Genomic DNA, 24,191 nt, shown 5'->3' with positions numbered 1-24,191 from the left:
TTTTTTTTTTAAATGTAGTAATACCCCAATATACTACACTTACATTCCATGTGTCTCTTTAATTCATACAACTTAAAATACGTTAAAATGTACCCCAAAAGTGCTTTAGTGAATACTTACAATTGCCAAAAGATAATATGTCACTGTTTAAATGTGTTGGTAAACACAAACTTTCTGTAGCAAAACACTAAAACAAAACTATGTCTAAGGTCCTCAACTTTAGCTGCATAGGATCCTGAAGAGGTTTTAAAAAACAAATACATGAAATTCAGATTTAGTAAGCTATTAAACAGGACCTGGATTTCTTTAAAAGCTCCCTAAGAATTTTAGTACAGAGGTAGGGAAGCATATAGAGCCACACTGGAGGATGAGGCCTGAGCATGGGTTTTGTTTTGTTTTGTTTTGTTTTGTTTTTTTAACTCTCCTGACGATTTATATGTGTCCAGTGTTAAGAACCACTACAGGATGGGCATGGTGGCTCATGCCTGTAATCCCAGCACTTTGGGATGCGGAGGCGGGTGGATCACCTGAGGTCAGGAGTTCAAGACCAGCCTGGAGAATCTGGTGAATCTCTACTAAACATACAAAATTAGCTGGGTGTGGTGGCGCATGCCTGTAATCCCAGCTACTTGGGAGGCTACGGCAGGAGAATCGCTTGAACCCGGGAGGTGAGGGTTGCTGTGAGCTGAGACTACGCCATTACACTCCAGTCTGGGCAACAAGATCGAAACTCCATCTCAAAAAAATAAATCCAAAATAAATAAATTAGCCAGGTGTGGTGGTGCGCGCCTGTAATCCCAGCTACTCGGGAGAGTGAGACAAAGAATCGCCTGAACTCAGGAGGCAGAGGTTGCAGTGAGCTGAGATCGAGCCACTGCACTCCAACCTGGGTGACAGAGCAAGACTCTGTCTCAAAAAAAAAAAAAAAAAAAAAACACTGCAAATTAAAACCTCTGCATCCCACTCCTCCTTATCCCCCAGAGTTTACTGCTTTTGCAAGCCCCTCCATGAACTGAATTTTCTTTAGATGTCATGAATCTAGAATAGAACTAGGAGACAAAGAAGGGTCTGTTCTCCTAGTGTGTCTTAATCTAGTTCCTACCTCCACAAGGAAAATGATATCCAAAAACACTAAACACTTACGGCCACAAGTGTGTAGGTGTGCTGAAATGCACACATGTGAAAGGTAGAAAAGGGCCAGGGGAAGTTAGCTTTCTTCAACCAAAGTAAATGTGAAGGGTCTAGAGATCTGTTTTGAGTATAAATTAGCCAATTAATTCCTAGAGCTAACTGAAGTACAGGAGAAGTAATAAATCCTATGAGGTTATAGGCTGTTCTTCAATAACACAGCAAAGAAACATGTATTGGGTGTCTTTTATAGGGCTTTTTACATATGTCACCTCATTTTATTGCCAGCACAATAGTCACTGTGCCCATTAATTGGATGAAGGTGTGACTAAATGTGCTGGTATGTGTTCTGATTTGTGACCCTATAAAATATACAGAAATCCAATCTGTAAAACAAAGGAGTTAAATTATTTATTATTATTTTACTTTTCTATAAGTTATTGGGGTACAGGTGGCATTTGGTTATGTAAGTTCTTCAGTGGTGATTTGTGAGATCCAGGTGCACCCATCATGCAAGCAGTATACCCTGCACCATATATGCTGTCTTTTATCCCTTGCCCCCCTCCCAAAGGAGTTAAATTAGAAAACCAAGTAAGATAATTTGCTCTGTAACTATAAAAGGGCAATAACGATAATAACAAAACCACTACTAGCAGTAGTACTTTTACTCTGCACTCACTATGTATGAGTCATTATACCCAGGACTTCACATGGATAATCTCATCTAATGCTCAAAACACAAAGGAATGTGCCTGTACTGCCTATCATTTACATAAGAGTCTTTCTTGACCAAAGATACATGGGTTAGCTAGCACAGGGAGGAGACGCTATGATCTAGAAGGAATATACTGAGGTCTAAAATTTCAAAGGTGAAACGGTTTCAAGGCTGACAGGGTTGAGCTGTTGCCAGTGATGCAAATACTAGGAAAGGAATGAAAGTGAAAGTCAACAGAAGTAGAGGAAGCAAAGAAAAAGGAGGCTGCATTTCAGATGGGTTCTCCAAAAGACAGTGAAATCACCGAAGACAATGGGAAGACTGGTTTTGACTAACCAACTTCACTTTCTGAATTGACCCCATGACTGTCCTGTTCTCAGTTTAATCCACTTCAACTTGGATATGGTCTCAGTATAATGATGTCCACTTGCCCTGTGCCCCACAGTAGACTCCCAGTCTCAGACTTTCAATAATAATATTTACCCACACTGGACTCCCAGATAGCCTGGATATATTCCACGTCAATTAGTCCCTAAATTGAGCTATAAAAATAGGGGGGAAAATGCATTTTCAATATTATTACTCAGAACTGCATCCTCTATACATTTTGAAGACTACATCTTTTATATTTCTGATAAAGAAGCAATGGAGATACAGAAGGATGATAGCATATGTAAAACATTTAACTAAGTAGCAGACAAAATACTTTTTATTTTTCTTTTTCTGAGACAGAGTTTCACTCTTACTGCCCAGGCTGGAGCACATTGGTGCGATCTCAGCTCACAGCAACTTCCACCTCCCAGGTTCAAGTGATTCTCCTGCCCCAGCCTCCCGAGTAGCTGGGATTACAGGAATGCGCCACCACGCCCAGCTAATTTTGTATTTTCAGTAGATACAGGGTTTCTCCACGTTGGCCAGGCTGGTCTCAAACTCCCGACCTCAGGTGATCCACCCACCTCGGCCTCCCAAAGTGCTGGGATTGTAAGTGTGAGCCACTGTGCCCGGCCACCAGACAGAATACTTTAACACCGATGTTGAATTTAAAAAGACTCAGTATGGGCCGGGCACGGTGGCTCACGCCTGTAATCCCAGCATTTTGGGAGGCCGAGACAGATGATCACCTGTGGTCGGGAGTTCGAGGCCAGCCTGGCTAACATGGAGAAACCCCATCTCTACTAAAAACACAAAATTAGCTGGGCATGGTGGCGCATGCCTGTAATCCCGGCTATTTGGGAGGGTGAGGCAGGAGAACTGCTTGAACCCGGGAGGCGGAGGTTGCAGTGAGCCAAGATCACGCCATTGCCCTCCAGCCTGGGCAACAAGAGCGAAACTCTGTCTCAAAAAAAAAAAAAAAAGATTCAGTATACCTGGAAATAAAAATCTCACTATAAGCAAATGGCTTCCGTCTCTACTACATTCTCAAGTAGGTCATCAATATTTCTTTTACCTTACTCTTCTCCTTATGTTAATCCATTTCTTTTCAAATGCAGTTCAAATGAGTTAAATAGAATCCTCTTTTTCTGCTCATATCCTTTTAATAGACTGATAACATCCAGAAAGAGAATTCTCCCAAGTACATGTACGTGACTCTAGTACTTCAGCCCATTGACTGTCAAGGCAGACTTGGGAGTTGCAATCAGAAAACGTTAGATATCTCCATGTCTCTAGCTATACGAACGCAAACGCTGAAGTAAGTTTTCCTGGAACTAGGAGGGAGGTAAGATAGTTAACTAGAAAGAAACTGATGGAATTGAACAATCAGAAAAAAGTTTATAAACCTTAGTTAACATAATAGCTATTTGAAGGAAACTGGCAAATAAGCAGCAGTTCATGTCTAAATGAACTGAATTCTTGGAAAGTACTTGAGAGACTTACTACCACAGATTTCTTCATTTTGATTATTAAAAAGGAAAAAGGCAGCCAGGCGTGGTGGCTCACACCTGTAATCTCAGCACTTAGGGAGGCAGAGATGGGCAGATCACCTGAGGTCAGGAGTTTGAGACCAGCCTGGCCAACATGGTGAACGCCATTTCCCCTAAAAGTACAAAAATTAGCTGGGCGTGGTGGCAGGCACCTGTAATCGCAGCTACTCAGGAGGCTGAGGCAGGAGAATGGCTTGAACCCAGGAGGCAGAGGTTGCAGTGAGCCAAGATCACATCACTGTACTTCAGCCTGGACGACAAAAGCGAGACTCCCTCTCAATTAAATAAATAAATATATAAATAAGGCTCTGCATGTTTGACTTCATGAGTTTTTTTTTCTTTTTTTTTAAAGCCTAGACTGAAATAAAAAATTACTTCTTGGAAAGTTCCAATCTGTCAATTTCTTTCTATTTTCTTTTGGAGACGGAGTCTCACTCTGTCACCCAGGCTGGAGTGGACTGGCATGATCTCGGCTCACTGCAACCTCCGCCTCCCGGGTTCAAGTGATTCTCCTGCCTCAGCCTCCTGAGTAGCTGGGATTTCAAGTGTGTGCCACAACACCTGGCTAATTTTTGTACTTGTAGTAAAGACGGGGTTTCATCATATTGGTCAGGCTGGTCTTGAACTCCTAACTGCCTCAGCCTCCCAAAGTGCTGGGATTACAGGAGTGAGCCATGCGCCCAGCTCCAGTCTATCCATTTCTAGATTGATGCACAAAGGTTTAGCCAGTCAATCTGTGAGCAGGATTATAAAACACAGCAATGAACAATCTTGTCAGTCAACCTGAATAAATGCTAATTTCTACCACACAGGTCAACCTGAATAAATGCTCATTTCTACCACTTATTTAGAAATCGATTTTCCAGGAGACTGAGGCAGGAGAATCGCTTGAACCTGGGAGGCAGAGGTTGCAGTGAACCGAGATCACGCCACTGCACTCCAGCCTGGGCAACAGGGCAAGACTCTCTCTCAAAAAAAAAAAAAAAGAAAAGAAAAAGAAACAAATTTCACCTCCATTTATCAGGAGGAGTGATTTAAGAACATGACATGTTATCAAACGGGTACATGTGGGCACTTCTGAACTTCTGAATGAGTTAAATACATCCTCCACATCTCCACATGTTAATCTATTATTTAAAAGTGGCAGAGATATCTATTGAATTTTATATTATTCAATGTTGAACTGAAATGTTGTTACATTACGGTTGTAAAGAATTACTAAAAAAAAAAAGAACAAAGTTATGTGATAAATGTCGAATACTATAATAACAATAAGAAACAAGGCCAGGCACAGTGGTTCACGCCTGTAATCCCAGCACTTTGGAAGGCCAAGATGGGGAGATCACAAGGTCAAGAGATAAAGACCATCCTGGCCAACGTGGTGAAACCCCGTCTCTACTAAAAACACAAAAATCAGCTGGGTGTGGTGGTGTGCACCTGTAGTCCCAGCTACTCGGAAGGCTAAGGCAGGAGAAGTGCTTGAACCTAAGAGGCAGAGACTGCAGTGAGCTGAGATCTTGCCACTGCACTCCAGCCTGGCAACAGGCAAGATTCCATCTCAAAAAAAAAAAAAAAAAAGAAAGGAACAAAAGTACAAATCAAGGAAAATAGCAATATCTCCAAGCAAAGAACAGAGTTGCTCCAGATTTGGTGCTAAAAGAGAATACTGTACTAAGACCTTCAAAAGTTCTAAGACTAAGACTTTCAAAAGTTCTAACTCATGGTTTGACTATCACCTCACTGAGAGAACCAGAATCACCTTTTTGTCTTGACACTGTCATTGCTGAGGCAATGGATCCCATAATTAATGCTGGGCGTGAAACCAACGACAGGGAAAGCAACTTATATGGCATACACAGAGATCTAAAAATAAATCAGGGGAACTGAGTGGCTATCCAAAGAGGAAGGTATAATTACAGAAGAAAAATAATGGTGGTACATAAAGCACCTGAAATAATATAAAGCCTATGTTTGAAGTCACCTAGGAATTAACAACTGCTTAGCTTATTATATGCTCCTATATCTTCACATATGCATCCTTAAGAAGGATAAATGTCTTAAAGATCTCAATCACTTCACAGAGAAACTAAAATTAGAAAGGCTTAATGGTGGTTTTTAATCCTCTTTTATTGTACTGATAGTGGCATCAATTGGTAAAAAGTCTCAAAAACAAAATACTTTTAAAACCATCTTGCCTATTTATATTTCTAATGTACATATTAATAAAATACTTAAAATACATAAAATATAGTACCTGAAACTGAACTCTTGGACACTGAATCAGAGACAAATTAGTACCAATTTTCCTTACGATACTTCGAGACGAACCATATGGCTTCCTAGACCAAAGTACCTGAGGAAGTAGGAAAAAACGAAAGCTTAATTACAAGATGTACAGAACTGTTAAGAAAAGGCATTAGACAATTATTTGTATGACATACTAACACATTAATTACAGGATCAGAATGCTCTAAATGTTATGGCAAATAAGCTACTGTTTCTCAATCCAAAAATAAAGAATATCTATCTATCTATCTATCTAGAAATTATTAATTCAGTCAAGTTTAATGTAAGGTATTATATAAAAATATAAACTAGCCAGTAATTTTTAAATACTATACTTACAGTAAAAATTCTATTTTCATCAGGTTTTCATACTATCCTGCAACAGAAACACTACTTTATCTCTTCTGCTATATTTTTAGTTTTAGAATTTTTATATACATAATTTTTCTTAAATACATGTTACTTTTGCTCTAATAGACTTTTCAAAACAATCCCAAATTAGTACAAAGTTCGGAATCTGAATGTGTACCATGCAGGGTGCTTCATGTTGTTTGCTGCACAAGAATGCTTGGCCAAGGGTGAGCAAAGGCTGAAATCCAGGCATATTGCTCTTGGGAGGCCTACTCCACAGAGGAAAGGTAAGAAATTTCATCTGAGCAGAATTTCTCAGATGAAATCATAATAAAACAGGACATTATGCTATGCTTAAAGACAAAAACGAACCCTCAAAGCAAAAAAAAAAAAAAAGCACACATGTTGAATGTTAGTTAAATCATTATAAATTGTACCTTGAAACTTCTCCCCAAATATATGATCTCTCTTTAAAGAGAAAAACTATCCATCTGTTTTGAGTGCTACACTTGAAAGCCTGGATAGAAGAGGTGAAGAAAGGTAGTATGCTATTAAAAGCAATTGTAAAAGAAAAGAGTAAGAATTATATGACTATTATACTTAATTCATCAAATTTTAACATTCAATTATATATATAGGGCTGGGTGCAGTGGCTCCCACCTGTAATCCCAGCACTTGGGGACACCGAAACGGGTGGATCACCTGAGGCCAGGAGTTCAAGACCAGACTGGCCAACAAGGCAAAACCCCGTCTCTGCTAAAAATACAAAAACGAGCCAGGCATGGTGGTGCACACCTGTAATCCCAGCTACTTGGGAGGCTGAGACACGAGAACTGCTTGAACCCAGGAGGCAGAGGTTGCAGTGAGCCAAGATCGCACCACTGCACTCCAGCCTGGGTGACAAAGCGAGATCTTGTCTCAAAAATAAAATAAAACAAGAAACTCAAAAAATAATTATATGCTAAAGACTAAACAAAACCAAATCAGCTGAGTATGAATTCTGGAGAAATGGATACTACCCCTTTTCTAAGATCAATCCGTGATCATTCTACTTTAAAGAATGAAATTACCCCAATATAAACAGCATAACCAAACAACTGGTCACTGTAAACTGTAGAGGCTCCAAAACCTAACTGAAACTAGACCCTTAGATAAAAGCATATACAGCTTATAAAACGAGCACAGAAACTACTTCATTTCTTAAATTTTAGCAATCAAGTCTAACTCAAGGATAACAGTATGAGTCAGTGTGGGGTTCAGGGCTGGGCACAGTAGCTCACATCTGTGATGTCAGTGCTTTGGGAGGCTGAGGCAGGAGGATCATTTGAGGCCAGAAGTTTGAGACCAGCTTGGAGTCTTTCTGTGAGACCCCCATCTCTACAAAAAATTGGAAAATTAGCATGGTGATGCATGCTGTCGTCCTAGCTAAAGGAGAGTCTAAAGTAGGAAGGTCCCTCGAGCCCAGGAGCTCCAGGCTGCAGTGAGTTAGGATTGCACCACTACACTCCAGCCTAAGCAACAGAGTGAGACCATGTCCCCCCGCCGCCCTCTCCCCCTGAGAAAAAAACCAACAAAGTGGAAATCATAGAAGGATATATAATACCCCCGGCACCTGCCATAGCTTTCATATAATTTTTATCAGATATTTTCCAAGGTTTCACTGAATCTTACCTAGAAGAGTTCCAAAAAGTACTTATAACCTATAGTGACTCCAATAACCAACAAAAATGACAGCTCTTGCTTTGGAAATGTAAATAAAAAGGATGGCAAAGATTAGAAAACTGGTAAGTAGAAAGAAAGATAACAATATTAAAATATGAATAGTATACAAAGAATATTAAGAAGCAAAGTTACTCTGAAGCTTAGAAGAAAACATCATTCACATCAATAATCGTACAGGATTATGACACAAGTAGTCTTAACAACATGTGAGGACTAAGGGAAAGGAAAACATTCTGACTAGAGAAACATGGGAAGCCTCGCAGTTCTACAATGTCAACATCAGACTATCCACCAAAAAAAGAACAAACATGGGCAAATAATTCTAAGACAGTATTTAAGCAAACTCTTTACCTTATCATTATTATTTATTTTTGAGACAGAGTTTCGCTCTTTCGCCAAGGCTGGAGTGAAGTGGAGCAATCTCGGCTCAATGCAACCTCCGTGCCCCCCAGGTTCAAGTGATTCTCCTGCCTCAGCCTCCCAAGTAGCTGAGATTACAGTAGCTGGGATTAGAGGTGCATGCCACCATGCCTGGCTAATTTTTTTGTATTTTTAGTAGAGACAGGGTTTCACCATGTTGGCCAGGCTGGTCCCAAACTCTTGACCTCAGGTGATCCACCTGCCTCAGCCTCCCAAAGTGCTGGGATTACAGGCATGTGCCACCGCATACGGCCCTACCTTATACATTTTAATAGATCCTGATCTTTTACAAATAAATCCACAGGGCAAAAGTAAGTACACCATTCAGTCATTTCTCTTCTTGAGTCTTCTATTTAGTCACAAGTCAAAACTCTCCTATGAGGTAGTGTAAGTGGAATGCTATCTGTGCATCATGTTGTGACAATTAGACAGTCTACAGTGAATCTTTCTCCCCTCCAGCAAGCAAAGGTCTTGCCTGGAGATGAAGAGGACAAAAAGCTCACAAAGAAAAATTTAGAAAGGATTTGCCAAGGTCAGGAACTAATGTTTCTGCCAGCTTTTAGCATTCTTCACTATACATGTTGAGGGCGAAAAGTCAACTATTATGCTTCCATCTGTTTAATATCAGAAAAATACCAGGTGCCTTCAACAAGAGAAGTGGCCAATGATTCAGCTTTTTTTTTTTTTTAGACAAAGTCTCACTCTGTCACCCAGGCTGGAGTGCAGTGGCGTGATCTTGGCTCACTGAAACTTCCACCTCCTTGGGTTAGAGCAATTCTGTCTAGCTAGAATTACAGGCAGGCGCCACTATGCCCAGCTAATTTTTGTATTTTTAGTAGAGACGGGGTTTCGCCACTTAGGCCAGGCTGGTCTCGAACTCCTGACCTCAGGTGATCCAATCGCCTTGGCCTCCCCAAGTGCTGGGATTACAGGCATGAGCCACCACGCCCAGCCGATTCAGCTTTTAATTATAAGGAATAGATTATTTAGGTATCTTGTACAAAGTTAAAGGAAGGGAAAGAACAGATTGCTTTATTTGATTATTTTTTCAAGCATACACAGTAGACTAACATAATGTGTTCTTCTGTTACTTGTGAATTACATAGTACTTAGCACCAATAAATATCAAATAAGGGTCTGTGTAAACTAATGACTGAAATATTTAGAAGGAAGAGCCATAACCTTTATCGGATGGTAGGAAAAAGTGAGGGGAAAGAATAGCTAATTTCCAGGAACTCTAAAACTAGGTCTGACTACTTTTCTATTTTTTTCTATTCAGCCCTCATAGAGGGGGAGAAATTGTAAATGGCTGTGCAGAAACAGTGAACAGATGGTACTGAAAAGTCACCATCTGTGCATTGGGAGGCTGTATGACCCAAGTGCATCTCCTACCGTAACTTGTGGCTGAACTATGTCTTGTCAGTATGCTAGTTTAGAGAAGGAAAGACTTCTCTAAAGAGAAACTGTCCTTAGTATTTCTTTAGATGTAAGAGAGAAGGCAGGGAGAAGAAAATGGTCATAAAATCATAAGATAATCCAATTTTTTTTTTTTTTTTGAGACGGAATCTTGCTCTGTCGCCAGGCAGGAGTGCAGTGGCATGATCTCAGCTCACTGCAACCTCTGCCTCCCGGGTTCAAGCAATTCTTCTGCCTCAGCCTCCCCAGTAGTTGGGACTACAGATGCACGCCACCCCACCCCGCTAATTTTTGAATTTTTAGTAGAGACAGGGTTTCACCATGTCGGCCAGGATGGTCTCAATCTCTTGACCCACCTCAGCCTCCTAAAGTGCTGGGATTACAGGCATGAGCCACCATGCCTGGCAAAATAATCCAATTTCATTTAGAAAATAAGACAATCCAATGCCATTAAGAAATAGCTGGCCAGGCACGGTGGCTCACGCCTGTAATCCCAGTACTTTGGGAGGCCGAGGCGGGCAGATTATGAGCTCAGAAGTTCAAGACCAGCCTGGGTAACATGGTGAAACCCCATCTCTACTGAAAATACAAAATTAGCCGAGTGTGGTGGTGCACGCCTGTAATCCCAGCTACTCAGAAGGCTAAGGGAGGAGAATGGCTTAAACCCAGGAGGCGGAGGTTGCAGTGAGCCGAGATTGTGCCACTGCACTCCAGCCTGGGACAGAGCAATACTCCATCTCAAAAAAAAAACAAAAACAAAAACAAAAACAGCTAAACAGGGCCAGGAGCAGTGGCTCACGCCTGTAATCCCAGCACTTTGGGGGGCCGAGGCAGGTGGAGCATCTGAGGTCAGGAGTTCGAGATCAGCCTGACCAAAGTGGCGAAACCCCATCTCTACTAAAATACAAAAATTAGCCGGGCGTGGTGGCACACGCCTGTAGTCTCAGCTACTCAGGAGGCTTGAGGCAGGAGAATTGCTTGAACCAGGAGGCGGAGGCAGAGGTTGCAGTGAGCAAGATTGTGCCACTGCACTCCAGCCTGGGTGAAGAGTGAGACTCCATCTCAAAAAGAAAAAAAAAAGAAAAGAAATAGCTAAACAGAAAAACCATGCTTTATCTATGAAAACTGCTTTTAAATAACAGTGAATCTGTGTGTGTGTGCGCACATGCATGTCTGTGTCTAGTAATGACAGTCCATAACATTTAGCAACAGTGCTTGAAAGTGATGACAGCAAGGAGGAGGATGACAACAGGAAAGTAGTTTGTTCTTTTTTAACATTGTGAAATGCTATTGTAGAAAGTGTTGACGTGTGAGGCTGGAATCTGAAGCTGTCATCTGTCTCATCCATGATGACTGCACTCAAGCTGTATGTGGTAATTCATTTATTATAGACTAGTTTAATGTACATTATTATTTGAGGGCAACTTTTAGCAGGAAAAACTATAAATTTAACTTTAAGAAAATTCTGGCTGGGTGTGGTGGCTCACGCCTGTAATCCCAGCACTTTGGGAGGCCGAAGAGGGTGGATTACTTGAGGTCAGGAGTTCGAGACCAGCCTGGCCAACATGGTGAAACCCTGCCTTTACCAAAAATACAAAAATTAGCCAGGGGTGATGGCGGGCACCTGTAATCCTAGCTACTCAGGAGGCTGAGGCAGGAGAATCACTTGAACCCAGGAGGCAGAGGCTACAGGGAGCCAAGAACACGCCACTGCACTCCAGCCTGGACCAGAGCAAGATTTCATCTCAAAGAACAAACAAAAAAAAGAAAATATGTTTTTCAAGACAAACTATGTGATATTAATGCATTAATGCAGAGGTTCATGTATCCCTAAAATTACACATGGACCTATACTGTTAATCAGATCTTTAAAAAGTCAGGACCCAACAAAATGTAAATTCTTAATTCTCAGGGAGCTAAGGGAAAATCAAAAGTGTGTGTTGGGAAGGGGGAATGAGTGAAAATGGGAAGATGAAATTCTGTAACAATTTTTAAATCCTTAACCAAAGATTAACACTTCCCTCAGTTCTCTTCTTCCTTACTCACATTCCTCCTCCAAAGCACCAAAAGAAAACCAGAGTACAATAATACAAATTATTATAAATACCTGCTATAGTAACTTTTCCTTGAATATAAAATACTGAAATTAATCAGAATCACATTAGCTTGTGTCACACTGTTCTTACTTCCTGCAATTTAAAAACATTTTTGCTTAGGTACATAAAAAGTTTGGAGATATGTGAGTATGTGGTTTTAAATTCAAACAATGTTGAGGGAAAATAAAAGATAGTAAAGAGAAACAGGCCATTGTAGCATAGAGGCCTGGCTTTAAAATTAGCCTCTACCAATTTACTGCCTGTATAAAGCTGGCCAAATTATTCACCCCTCTATGCTTCTGTTTTCTCACCTATAAAATGGAGATATTATCTACTTCATGAGCCTATGAGCATTAAATAAGTTAAGGTATTTATAATGGTTTTTGTTTTGTTTTGTTTTTGAGAAGGAATCTTGCTCTGTCGCCCAGGCTGGAGTGCAATGGCGTCATCTCAGCTCACTACAACCTCTGCCTCCCAAGTTCAAGCCAGATTCTTCTGCCTCAGCCTCACAAGTAGCTGGGACTATGGGCATGCGCTACCATGCCCAATTAATTTTTGTATTTTTAGTAAAGACAGGGTTTCACTATGTTGGCCAGGCTGGTCTCAAACTCCTAACCTTAGGTGATCCGCCCGCCTCAGCCTCCCAAAGTGCTGGAATTACAGGTATGAGTCACTGTACCAGGCCATATATAATGTTTTAAATAAACATTAACAGTCATCTTTCCCTTCTAAGGGTAGCAAAGTACACTGAAAAGAGAAAGGATTTTGGAATCAGAATTGGGTTCATATTATAGTTCTACTACTTAGGTAACTTTGGTGAAGGCAGTTAAACACTCTGAACGTCAGGTTTCTCATCTGTAATGTGCACTGTTCTATTGAATATAGGCAATTTATGTAAAAGCACTGGCCACAGTAAGCACTGACACAGTAAGCCAAGCAGGGATGGCTATTACAGTAATATTAGTGTGCAGAGTCAAAGACAATGAGGCAATCACCACTGGCTGTTCTAACGGGAAAAATGAAACAAAACAAAATCTGATCTAAAAGCTTGTAATTTCTTCTTTTAATTTTTTATTTTTTGGAAGTAGGGTCTCACTTGTAGCCTACGCTGGAGTGCAGTGGCATGATCTCAGTTGACTGCAACCTCCGCCTCCCACGGTCAAGTGATCCTCCCACCTCAGCCTACCAAGTAGCTGGGACTACAGGCACACACCATCATGCCCGGATAATTTCTGTAATTTTTGTAGAGATGGCATCTCATTGTATTGCCCAGGCTGGCCTCAAACTCCCGGACTCCAGTGATCCTCCCACCATAGCCTCCCAAAGTGCTGGGATTACAGGCATGAACCACTATGCTAGCCTTTTTTTCTAAAAAAAAAAAAAAAGAGATAAAATAAAGGATGAAGGCAGTTTTCATTCTTGGAATGCTTTCAAGCACAGTATCAAATTCATTTAAAAGGACTGACGCAGTGGCTCACGCCTGTAATCCCAGAACTTTGGGAGGCCAAGGTGCACGGATCACCTGAGGTCAGGCATTCGAGACCAGCCTGGCCAACATGGTGAAACCCCATCCTTACCAAAGATACAAAATTAGCTGGGCATGCATTTCACTTTCCTGCAATTCAGAGATATTGTTCTTTTAACAAATTTAAGGTTTGTGGCAACCTTGTGTCAAGCCAAGTCTACTGGCGCCATTTCTCCAACAGTATGTGCTTACTTCATATCTGTGTCATGTTTTGCAGATTCACACAATATTTCAAACTTATGCATTACTATTTTATTTTATATTTTTTTTGAGACAGGAGTCTTGCTCTGTTGCCCAGGCTGGAGTGCAGTGGCACCACCTCAGCTCACTGCAACCTCCGCCTCCTGGGTTCAAGCAATTCTCCTGCCTCAGCCTCCTGAGTAGCTGAGACAACAGGCACCCACCACCACGCCTGGCTAATTTTTGTATTTTTAGTAGAGACGGGGTTTCACTATATTGGCCAGGCTGGTCTCAAACCCCTGACCTTGTGATCCGCCTGCCTCGGCCTCTCAAAGTGTTGGGATTACAGGCGTGAGCCACGGCGCCTGGCCTTTTTTTTTTTTTTTTTTTTTTAATACTTTAAGTTCTGGGATACATGTGCAGAATGTTCAGGTTTGTTAAATAGGTATACATGTGCCATGGTGGTTTGCTGCACCCATCAACCTGTCATCCAGGTTTTAAGCCCCACATGCATCAGGACAACGCATGCATTGTCCTAATGCTCCACCTCCCCTTGACCCCCAGCCCCCTTATATGCCAGGCCCTGACTTACGCATTCTTACTATATCTATTATGGTAATCTATGATTAGTGATCTTTGATGTTATTTGTTACTACTTTAATTGTTTTGGGGTGCCATGAACTGAGCACACGTAAGATGGCAAATTTAATCGATAAATGTTATGTGTGTTTTGACTGTTCCACCCACCAGCTATTCCGCAATCTCAGACCTCCCTATTCTGAGACAAAATAACACTGGAATTAGGCCAGTTTAACCTTACAATGATCTCCAAGTGTTCAAGTAAAAAGAAGCATTGCATGTCTCTCACTTTAAATCAAAAGTTAGAAAGTATTAAGCCTAGTGAAGAAGGCAAGTTGAAAGTACAGACAGGCTGAAAACTAGGTCTCTGGACCAAATAGTTAGCCAAGCTGTGAATGCAAAGGAAAAGTTATTAAAGGAAATTTAAAGTGCTGCTACAGTGAACACATGAATGATAAGAAAGTAAGAAGGCCTTATTTCTGATATAGAGAAAATAAACATCAAACCAGTCACTATTCCCTTAAGCCAAAGCCTAATCCAGAGCAAGGTTCTAATTCTCTTCAATTCTGTGATGGCTGAGAGAAGCAAGGAAGCTACAAAAGAAAAGTTGAAGCTAGCAGAAGTTGGTTAATGAGGCATAAGGAAAAAAGTCATCTCCATAACATAAAAGTGCAAGATGAAGAAGCATCAGGTGCCAACATAGTGAAACTCTGTCTCTACTAAAAATATTTAAAAATTAGCCTGGTGTGATGGCGCACACCTGTAATCTCAGCTACTCGGGAGGCTGAGGCAGGAGAATCACTTGAACCCAGAAGGCGAAGGTTGCAATGAGCCAAGACTGTGCCACTGTTCTCCAGCCTGGGCAACAGAGTGAGACTGTTTGAAAGAAAAAAAAAGTGATTCATTGTATTTCACTATCACTTTATTGTGGTGATCTGAAATGAAACTCATAGTATCTCTAAGATATGCCTGTACATATCAGATCAATAGGAAAACACATGTTAATCACTGAAAGGTAGAGCTAAGAAAGCTTCTTTTATTTTCTGGTGCCCAAATATAAAATCTTGAAAGATTCCTTTGTATTTTTATTCTTAGGCAACAAGCTAAAAAATATTGGAAATTAGTTAACCCCAAAAGATCACATTGCTTTACGTTAGAAGAAAATTTGTTTTTATATGAATTTTCAGCTGATTAAAGTTGATGATTATATGCTAGCTTCAATAAGTTAAAAATAGATCTTGCTAATCTGCTATTAGTAGGAAGGACTCTCAGTTGTAATTACAGTATTTTGAGCACGTTAATCCTCCTTTAGCTGGTCCATTCTTTGATGAAAGGCACCCATTTTCCAGCTTAAAGTGAATAAGCTAAATAAAGCGTGCTATCTGTGCCTGAACAGAATTCTATCCTTTGGCCTCAATTAGCACTACTCATATTGACCTGTCTTGGGGTGGGAGGCTGGTAACAGCAAAAATGTAAGAAACTATTATTGAATGTACCTACACTGTACAAGCCACTGTGCTAGATGCTTTACATACACTGTCATTTAATCCACAGGTAACTCAGCAGTAGCAATTCTTACAGCTACTTTGCAGAAGAAGGCAATAACTGACAGAGACAAATTTCAGATTCAAGTGTGTTTAAATCCAGGACCCACAATCTTAACATTAAACTATACTTCTTACTAAAATTACAGTAAATAGAAATTATAAAGCTTTGGTTTTTGGAAATCATAAATAACAAAAACTTCCCTTCCTTGTGCAAGCAAGAGAAAAAGAAACTTTTGCTGTCATTACTAAAATGTCAATCCACACGATGATAAAACTGAGCTAAGTGAAGTTTTTTTGTTTGTTTTTTTTAAAGATAGGGTCTTGCTCTATTGCTCAGGCTGGAGTACAGTGGCACAATCTCAGCTCACTGCAACCTCTGCCTCTCAGGCTCAAGCAATCCTCCCACCTCAGCCTCCCGAATAGCTGGGACTAGAGGTATGTGCCACCATGCCCAGCTAAATTTTTAAAATTTTTTGTAGAGACAGGGTCTCACGATATTGCCCAGGATGGTCTCGAATTCCTAGGCTCCAGCCATCCTCCTGCCTCCGTCCCCCAAAGAAGCACTGAACCTGGCCACTAAGTGAAATTTAAAACATAGGAACGTATATCTGAAATAGATGAAAATACCAATAAATTTACAAGTCATTTTCCTATTGCTTATCCTCAAGCTAATAATCTCAAAATTATGCAGCTACAAACAAAGATAATTTTATTTGGTTTCTACTGTTTAATCTCTGAAGAAAACAGATGTAATCTTGGAAGTTGGGGAGATTCAAAGTTCGGGCACAAAAACAAAAAAGTAAAAGTGCACTAAAAAGTATACCCATATTCTGCCAGGCACAGTGGTTCACGCCTATAATCCCAGCACTCTGGGAGGCCAGGGTGGGCAGTCAAGAATTCAAGACCCCCCTGGCCAAAATGGTATAACTCCGTCTCTACTAAAAATATAAAAATTTGCTGGCCGTGGTGGTGTGAGCCTATAATCCCAGCTACTCAGGGAGCTGAGGCAGGAGAATCGTTTGAATCTGGGAGGCAGAGGTTGCAGTGAGCTGAGATTGTTCCACTGTACCCCAGCCTGGGCAATACAGCAAGACTCCTTGTCAAAAAAAAAAAGTATACCCATATTCAAATTATGTAACCTGCCTATATCTTCAATAAATAAAATTTAACTCTATGTCATAGCCATGAAAAAAACGAATCTGAAAATGTAAAACAAAATATTCTACAAAATGTGCTTGGCACAATACTTGCTCTAATAATTTATAGGTCTAAACAAACTATATATTAGTAGAAAATACTTATAAAAAAAGTCAAGATGAAAACTAACATCTCTAGCATAGAATAATCATTATAGTAACTTTTTCCTTCTTATCAATAGTTGTTATTTTTAAGAGACATGACTTACTTTTAAATAACCGTGTTGTTTAAACACATTATAACAGCATGTTAATATTCAATGTTAATAATTCTACAACATTAAGAGTGCTGTCAAGTGTTAGCCAAGCATATTTTATGCAATGATTTTTCTGCTTATTTAAGCCTTTTCCTCACTAATAACAAATATATTGCTCTTAATGGTCACATGAATACTGGTAAGTTTTCAATGTAACCCAGAAAGTTACTTCCTTACTTTGGATACTGAGAAAAGATTCACTTCTATGATTTAAATAGAAAGCAAATTAAACAGTACATAAACATATTGAATTCAAGATGTTGGTCATATATAGATTTATTTCATTTTCTCAGAAAAAATTCTTAAAATATCTAAATGTCGGGATTTAAAAAATGAATTTTGAGCACTCACCGATTGCATGCTTACTCCAACTTGATGAAAAACCATCCTAATTAGGCGCTTAATCCAGCCAAGCATTTATATGGCAAAGTCTCCCCAAATTTGCATTTCAAGTACTTCTTCAGGCATACATAGCAGCACATGGTCCATAAAACACACTGAAAATTTAAAATGCAAATACTAAAATGAAATCATTATTATTTAGAATTTGTACTGTCTACATGTCTCACAGAGCAAGCCTAAAACATTTTTAAAACTTCATGTGCAGCCTGACCAACATGGAGAAACCCCATCTCTACTAAAAATACAAAATTAGCCGGGCGTGGCGGCGCATGCCTGTAATCCCAGCTACTCGGGAGGCTGAAGCAGGAGAATCGCTTGAACCCAGGAGGTGGAGGTTGCCGTGAGCCAAGATCGTGCCATTGTACTCCAGCCTGGGTGACAGAGCAAGACTCCATCTCAAAAAAAAAAAAAAAAAAAAAAAAAAAACTTCATGTGGAATTTAAGAGAAAAAAAGATTTGCTTGTGATCAGCTTGCTTAAAGTAACTGTAACAGTATAAGGTGTTTTGTTTTCTTTTGTTAGTATTTTTTTCAGTCAGTGTTCTTAGCTGGAAGCAACAAAAACCTAGTTTGGCTAATTCAAGTAAAAAATACATTTATGAAAAGATATCTGGGGGATAACAATCTTCAGAGAACCCAATTTATAGGCTACACAACCAAGGACGTTCAAAACTGTAGCAGACTTGGCCCTGGGAAAACACCACTGCATTTGTTACTACCACCACAGACAGGGTCCATGCAGTTCCTCCTTTTCCATGTCCCCAGCTCCAAAGATGCTGTCTGTACTGGTGTATTTGCTAGACCAAGTCCGCAGCTCACGTGTCACAGTAAAAGGAAGGCTGACAAAGCAAGCACCTGGCTATAGTAACAAGCAGGTTAAGCTTCCCACCAAAAATCATAAAGGAAGGAATTCGAGAAATACAAAACAGAAATTCAGATGCTGAAAGACCAAAACCAATGAATAAATCTTTTAATATTCACTAGCACCATAACCCCTGCCATTCATTGTCTGCCCTACTCCCCATCAATACACTGTATATCTGACAGAATTACAATGTTAACTTGTATGGTATAGACGACTTTACTGGAAGTGCTGGTCTCTAACAAGATAAGGGAGTTTGCATCAGAATACGAATCAATACACTGCTCTCTCATTGTAAAAATCTTGCTTAAGGCCAGGTGTGGTGGTTCACATCTGCAATCCCAGCACTTTGGGACGCCAAGGGAGGCGGATTGCCTGAGGTCAGGAGTTTGAGACCATCCTGGCCAACATGATGAAACCCCAACTCTATTAAAAACACAAAAATTAGCTGGGCGTGGTGGCAGGAACCTGTAATCCCAGTTACTTGGGAGGCTGGGGCAGGAGAATCCCTTGAACCCAGGAGGCAGAGGTTGCAAATGGCACCACTGCACTCCAACCTGGGCAACACAGCAAGACTCCATCTTAAAAAAAAAAAAAAAAAAAGAAAAAAGAGAAAGAAAAAAAAGAAAATCTTCCTTAAAGGCTGGGTGCGGTGGCTCATGCCTGTAATCCCAGCATTTTGGGAGGCTGAGGTGGGCGGATCACTTGAGGTCAGGAGTTTGAGACCAGCCTGGCCAACATAGTAAAATCCCATCTCTATTAAAAGTACAAAAAAAAAAAAAAAATTAGCTGGGTGTGGTGGAGCATGCGTGTAATCCCAGCTACTCAGAAGGCTGAGGCAGGCGAGAGGTGGAGGTTGCAGTGAGCTGAGATCACGCCACTACACTCTAGCCTGGGTGACAGAGCAAGACTCCATCTCAAAAAAAAAAAAAAAAGAAAAAAAGAAAATCTTGCTTAAAAAATCAGCTAAACAAAACAGTATGCTGTATGCTATAGTTGACTTACATAGTGATGTAAGCCCTTTATCTCATCATGACCAGAAACAGTTTGTGGTCTACATTTTGAGAATAACTTTATAGATAACACAGAGAATAGGAAGAAAAGTAAAGATGCCACAAATGTGCAAAGTGCTGGGTGAAAATAAACTGAAAAAGCTGAATGCTGATGAAAGGAGGAGGATGTGCATCATGGGTAAAAATGAACAGCAGTGGGGGAAGACAGGATGGAGTATAAAAGGGTGTGAGTTCATATGAGAATCTGAGCTAAAAGCCTATATTAAGAAAAAGGGAAAAAGAGCCGGGCGCGGTGGCTCACGCCTGTAATCCCAGCACTTTGGGAGGCCGAGGCGGGCGGATCACAAGGTCAGGAGATCGAGACCACGGTGAAACCCCGTCTCTACTAAAAATACAAAAAATTAGCCGGGCGCGGTTGTGGGCGCCTGTAGTCCCAGCTACTCGGGAGGCTGAGGCAGGAGAATGGCGTGAACCCGGGAGGCGGAGCTTGCAGTGAGCCGAGATCGCGCCACTGCACTCCAGCCTGGGCGACAGAGCGAGACTCCGTCTCAAAAAAAAAAAAAAAAAAAAGAAAAAGGGAAAAAGAAACAGAAATCCTATTAGACAAACCTAGAACCTAGGTATAAGAGTTTGACTCAATATGGTAGAACAGTTATTTTAGAAAATCTGCTGAATTCAGCCGGGTGTAGTGGCTCATGCCTGTGATTCCAACACTTTGGAGGCCAAGGCAGGAAGATCGCCTGAGGTTAGGAGTTCAAGACCAGCCTGGCCAACATGGTGAAACCCCATCTCTACTAAAAATACAAAAATTAGCCAGGCGTGGTGGCATACACCTATAATCCCAGCTACTTAGGAGGCTGAGGCAGGAAAATCGCTTGAACCCAGAATGCAGAGGTTGCAGTGAGCTGAGATGGTGCCACTGAACTCCAGCCTGGGCGACAAGAGCATAACTCCATCTAAAAAAAAGAGAAAAACTGAAAAAAGAAGAAAGTTTGCTGAATTCACCAAAGTTTAAATTAAGTATTATTTTTTAATCCTTTGAAAAGCTGAAAAAAAAAAAAAGTATACATATTTTGCTCTATAGAAAATTTTAACATGATGGAAAGTTCTAACTTTCCCTTCCTTTTTTTTTTTTTTTTTTAATTTGAGACTGAGTTTCGCTCTTGTCGCCCAGGCTGGAGTACAATGGTGCGATCTTGGCTCACTGCAACCTTCGCCTCCCGGATTCAAGCAAATCTCCTGCGTCAGCCTCCCAAGTGGCTGGGAGTATAGGCATGCACCACCATGCCCGGGTAATTTTGTATTTTAGTAGAGACAGGGTTTCACCATATTGGTCAGTCTGGTCTTAATCTCCTGACCTCACCTCAGACGATCCACCACCTCAGCCTCCCAGAGTGCTGGGATTAAGGTGTGAGCCACCGCACCCGGCCAGAAAGTTCTAACTTTCTAATATGTTTTTCACTTACCTTTATAATTCTATCAGACATACAGTATGTATATCTGGGTATGGGAAGTGGGGCACAGAGTGAATGGGAGGGATTATGGTGCCAGGGAGTGTAAAATAACTTTTGATATATATTTGAATTAGTGAAATAATGCTTTTAGTCTCCTTTATTTATTGGCATTCCAAATGAGAACCCTTAGCTAAAATGTCCAAACACCACTAAATTATATTAATAACGAGCTAACTTCACAGAACATTTGTTATGTACCCGGGATTATCAGGAACATTTGTATGCTTATTAGGTCATTACATATAAAGTCTCAATTATCACAAACCACCTTATTAAGGTAGGTATTAAATTATCTTCTATTTGTAGAGGGGCAAACTAAAGCACAGTTAGTGTAACTTGAGTAAGGGTCACATGTTTATAAGTGGCAAAGTTAGGACTCAAACTAGATGTTTCCATAAGTCTGTGCTTTTATCCACTATAACCATGCAACTAAACAAAAAAGGAGTAGTTTGAAAAACCTATTCGAAATTTTAAGTGTTTTGTTTTTGTTTTTGTTTTTGAGACAGAGTCTCACTCCATCGCCCAGGCTGGACTGCAGTGGCATGATCTCAGCTCACTGCAACCTCTGCATCCCAGGTTCAAGTGATTCTCATGCCTCAGCCTCCTGAGTAGCTGGGATTACAGGCGTGCACCACCACATCCAGCTAATTATTGTATTTTCAGTAGAGACAGGGTTTCCCCATATTGGCCAGGCTGGTCTCGAACTCCTGACCTCAGGTGATCCATCCACCTTGGCCTCCCAAAGTGCTGGGATTACAGGCCTGAGGCACTGTGCCCAGCCGGGTGTTTTCTATTTTAATTTTTTCATATTGTGATTACATTCAACTTTCAACACATTTATATTCTCAAACTAATGACATAAAATATTGAAGTATGAAGGCTTTGGACTTGAGTCTGTACCCTTGTTGTGCCACCTACTAAATGGTAAGTATTAACATGTTATCTCCAGATAGGAACAGTACTCACAGAGTTGTAGGAATTAATAGAGATAATACATTAGCCATTTCAGTAAAAATACTAAAAAAGTAGGTTAATACTAACAGGAATGGAAAAGAATAGATGGATTCAGGATGCCAATAAAAGTAAGAATTAACCTAACTTGGTAAAGTAGCTGGCTAAAGCTGGGTGTGACGTTGCATGCCTGAAGTCCCAGCTACTCAGGAAGCTGAGGGAGGAGGGTCCCTTGAACTTAGGAGTTAGAGTTCAGCCTGGTCAACAAAGCAAGATCCCATCTCTTTTTAAAACAACAACAACAAATGTAAAGTGGTTGGCTAGCACAATAAGGAAGAAGAGGAAAATCAAATTACTCCAAGGTTTTGATTGGAGATGACAGAAATTATGGCTATCAGATAAGGAAATGCTGGAGAGTAAAGCTCTTCAATGAAGGTGAGTCTAAGATGACAGAAGTATATCTAGATGAAACTATGCAGTAGAGTGCTAAGCACTGGCAGGAATATATATTTATTGATTACTATAAAAGGTCTGTGACTATATCTTTGATCAGGCAGATATATTTTAATGTTACCAGGATCTATTATTAGTTTTATAAATGAATCCTCTGAGAGCCAATGGTGAATAAGAAGAACAAAGAACCAAAAATGAGGTCAAAGCTGGAAATGACTGGCAAAAAGCAGGCAAGGAGAAAGGGTGGTTTTATGTGGGGTTTGAAAACCTATCATTAAAGCCCAGGCGTGGTGGCTCATGCCTGTAATCCCAGCACTTTGGGAGGCCAAGGCAGGCGGATTATGAGGTCAAGAGACAGAGACCATCCTGGCCAACATGGTGAAACTCCGTCTCTACTAAAAATACAATTAGCTGGGCATGTTGGCACATGTCTATAGTCCCAGCTACTTGGGAGGCTGAAGCAGGAGAATGGCTTGAACCCGGAAGGCAGAGGTTGCAGTGAGCTGAGATCATGCCACTGTACTCCAGCCTGGCAACAGAGCGAGACTCTGTCTCAAAGTAAATAAATAAATAAATTTTTTAAAAAGCATGAAAAACTAAAACGTCAAATAGTTCTTTGGCAGGGTGCAGTGGCTCACGCCCGTAATCACAGCACTTTTGGAGGCCGAGGCAGGCAGATCACCTAAGGTTAGGAGTTTGAGACCAGCCTGGCCAACATGGCAAAACCCCGTCTCTACTAAAAATACAAAAAATAGCTGGGCATGGTAGTGTGTGCCTGTAATCCCAGCTACTTGGGAGGCTGAGGCAGGAGAATAGCTTGAATGCGGGAGGCGAAAGTTGCAATGGGCTGAGGTTGTGCCACTGTACTCCAGCCTGGGAGACAGAGTGAGACTCCATATCCAAAAAAAGGGAAAACCTATCATTTTTATTTAAATTAAAGTATAACCTACACAGAAAAATGTACACATAAGTGTCCAACAAATTTTTACATATGTATATACCTTTGTAACCACCACCTAGATCTAGATAGGAAACAGTTTAAGAACTGAGTCAATATTCATGCCTTGCCTATCTAACCACCACTATTCTAACATTTGCAACCATGTGTTAGTTGTGCCTTCTGACTTCTATCATTCAACACTGTGAGACTCATTCAGGTTGTTTATGAATTACAGTTCTTTTTCAGTGCTGTAAAGTATTTCATCATATTATTGTAACACAATTCATGTATTCATCTGTTTGTTTTTAGCTATTACAAGTAAGAGTGCTAAGATAATTCTTACACAAAGATAGCAAGGTACACATAAATGATCATTTCTCTTGAGCATTCTCTTGAGCACCCAGGTGTAAAAGTGTTAGATTATAAAATATATATAGTTTTAGGCCGGGCGCGGTGGCTTAAGTCTGTAATCCCAGCACTTTGGGAGGCTGAGACGGGTGGATCACGAGGTGAGGAGATCGAGACCATCCTGGCTAACACGGTGAAACCCCGTCTCTACTAAAAAATACAAAAAACTAGGTGGGCGAGGTGGCGGACGCCTGTAGTCCCAGCTACTCGGGAGGCTGAGGCAGGAGAATGGTGTAAACCTGGGAGGCGGAGCTTGCAGTGAGCTGAGATCCGGCCACTGCACTCCAGCCTGGGAGACAGAGCGAAACTC

General features: G+C 40.7%; 1 protein-coding gene across 2 annotated transcripts in view; it reads right to left on the bottom strand.

The window, feature by feature from the left end:
• Positions 1-24,191, bottom strand: part of MTFR1 (mitochondrial fission regulator 1) — an 85,947-nt gene that overhangs the window by 44,159 nt on the left and 17,597 nt on the right. For both annotated transcript variants that reach the window (XM_015145459.3, XM_015145465.3), the window contains exons 2-3: positions 17,692-17,837; positions 6,020-6,118 (exon numbers count right to left, since the gene is read on the bottom strand). In XM_015145459.3, the coding sequence (XP_015000945.2) occupies positions 6,020-6,118; positions 17,692-17,757 (165 nt within the window). In that variant the 5' untranslated portion in view covers positions 17,758-17,837. The remainder of the gene's footprint in view (positions 1-6,019; positions 6,119-17,691; positions 17,838-24,191) is intronic.

Source organism: Macaca mulatta, chromosome 8, assembly GCF_049350105.2.
Source record: "Macaca mulatta isolate MMU2019108-1 chromosome 8, T2T-MMU8v2.0, whole genome shotgun sequence".
NCBI classification, from domain to species: domain Eukaryota; kingdom Metazoa; phylum Chordata; class Mammalia; order Primates; family Cercopithecidae; genus Macaca; species Macaca mulatta.
Note: the sequence above shows the minus strand (reverse complement) of the source record. Positions and strands in the feature narration are given on the sequence as shown.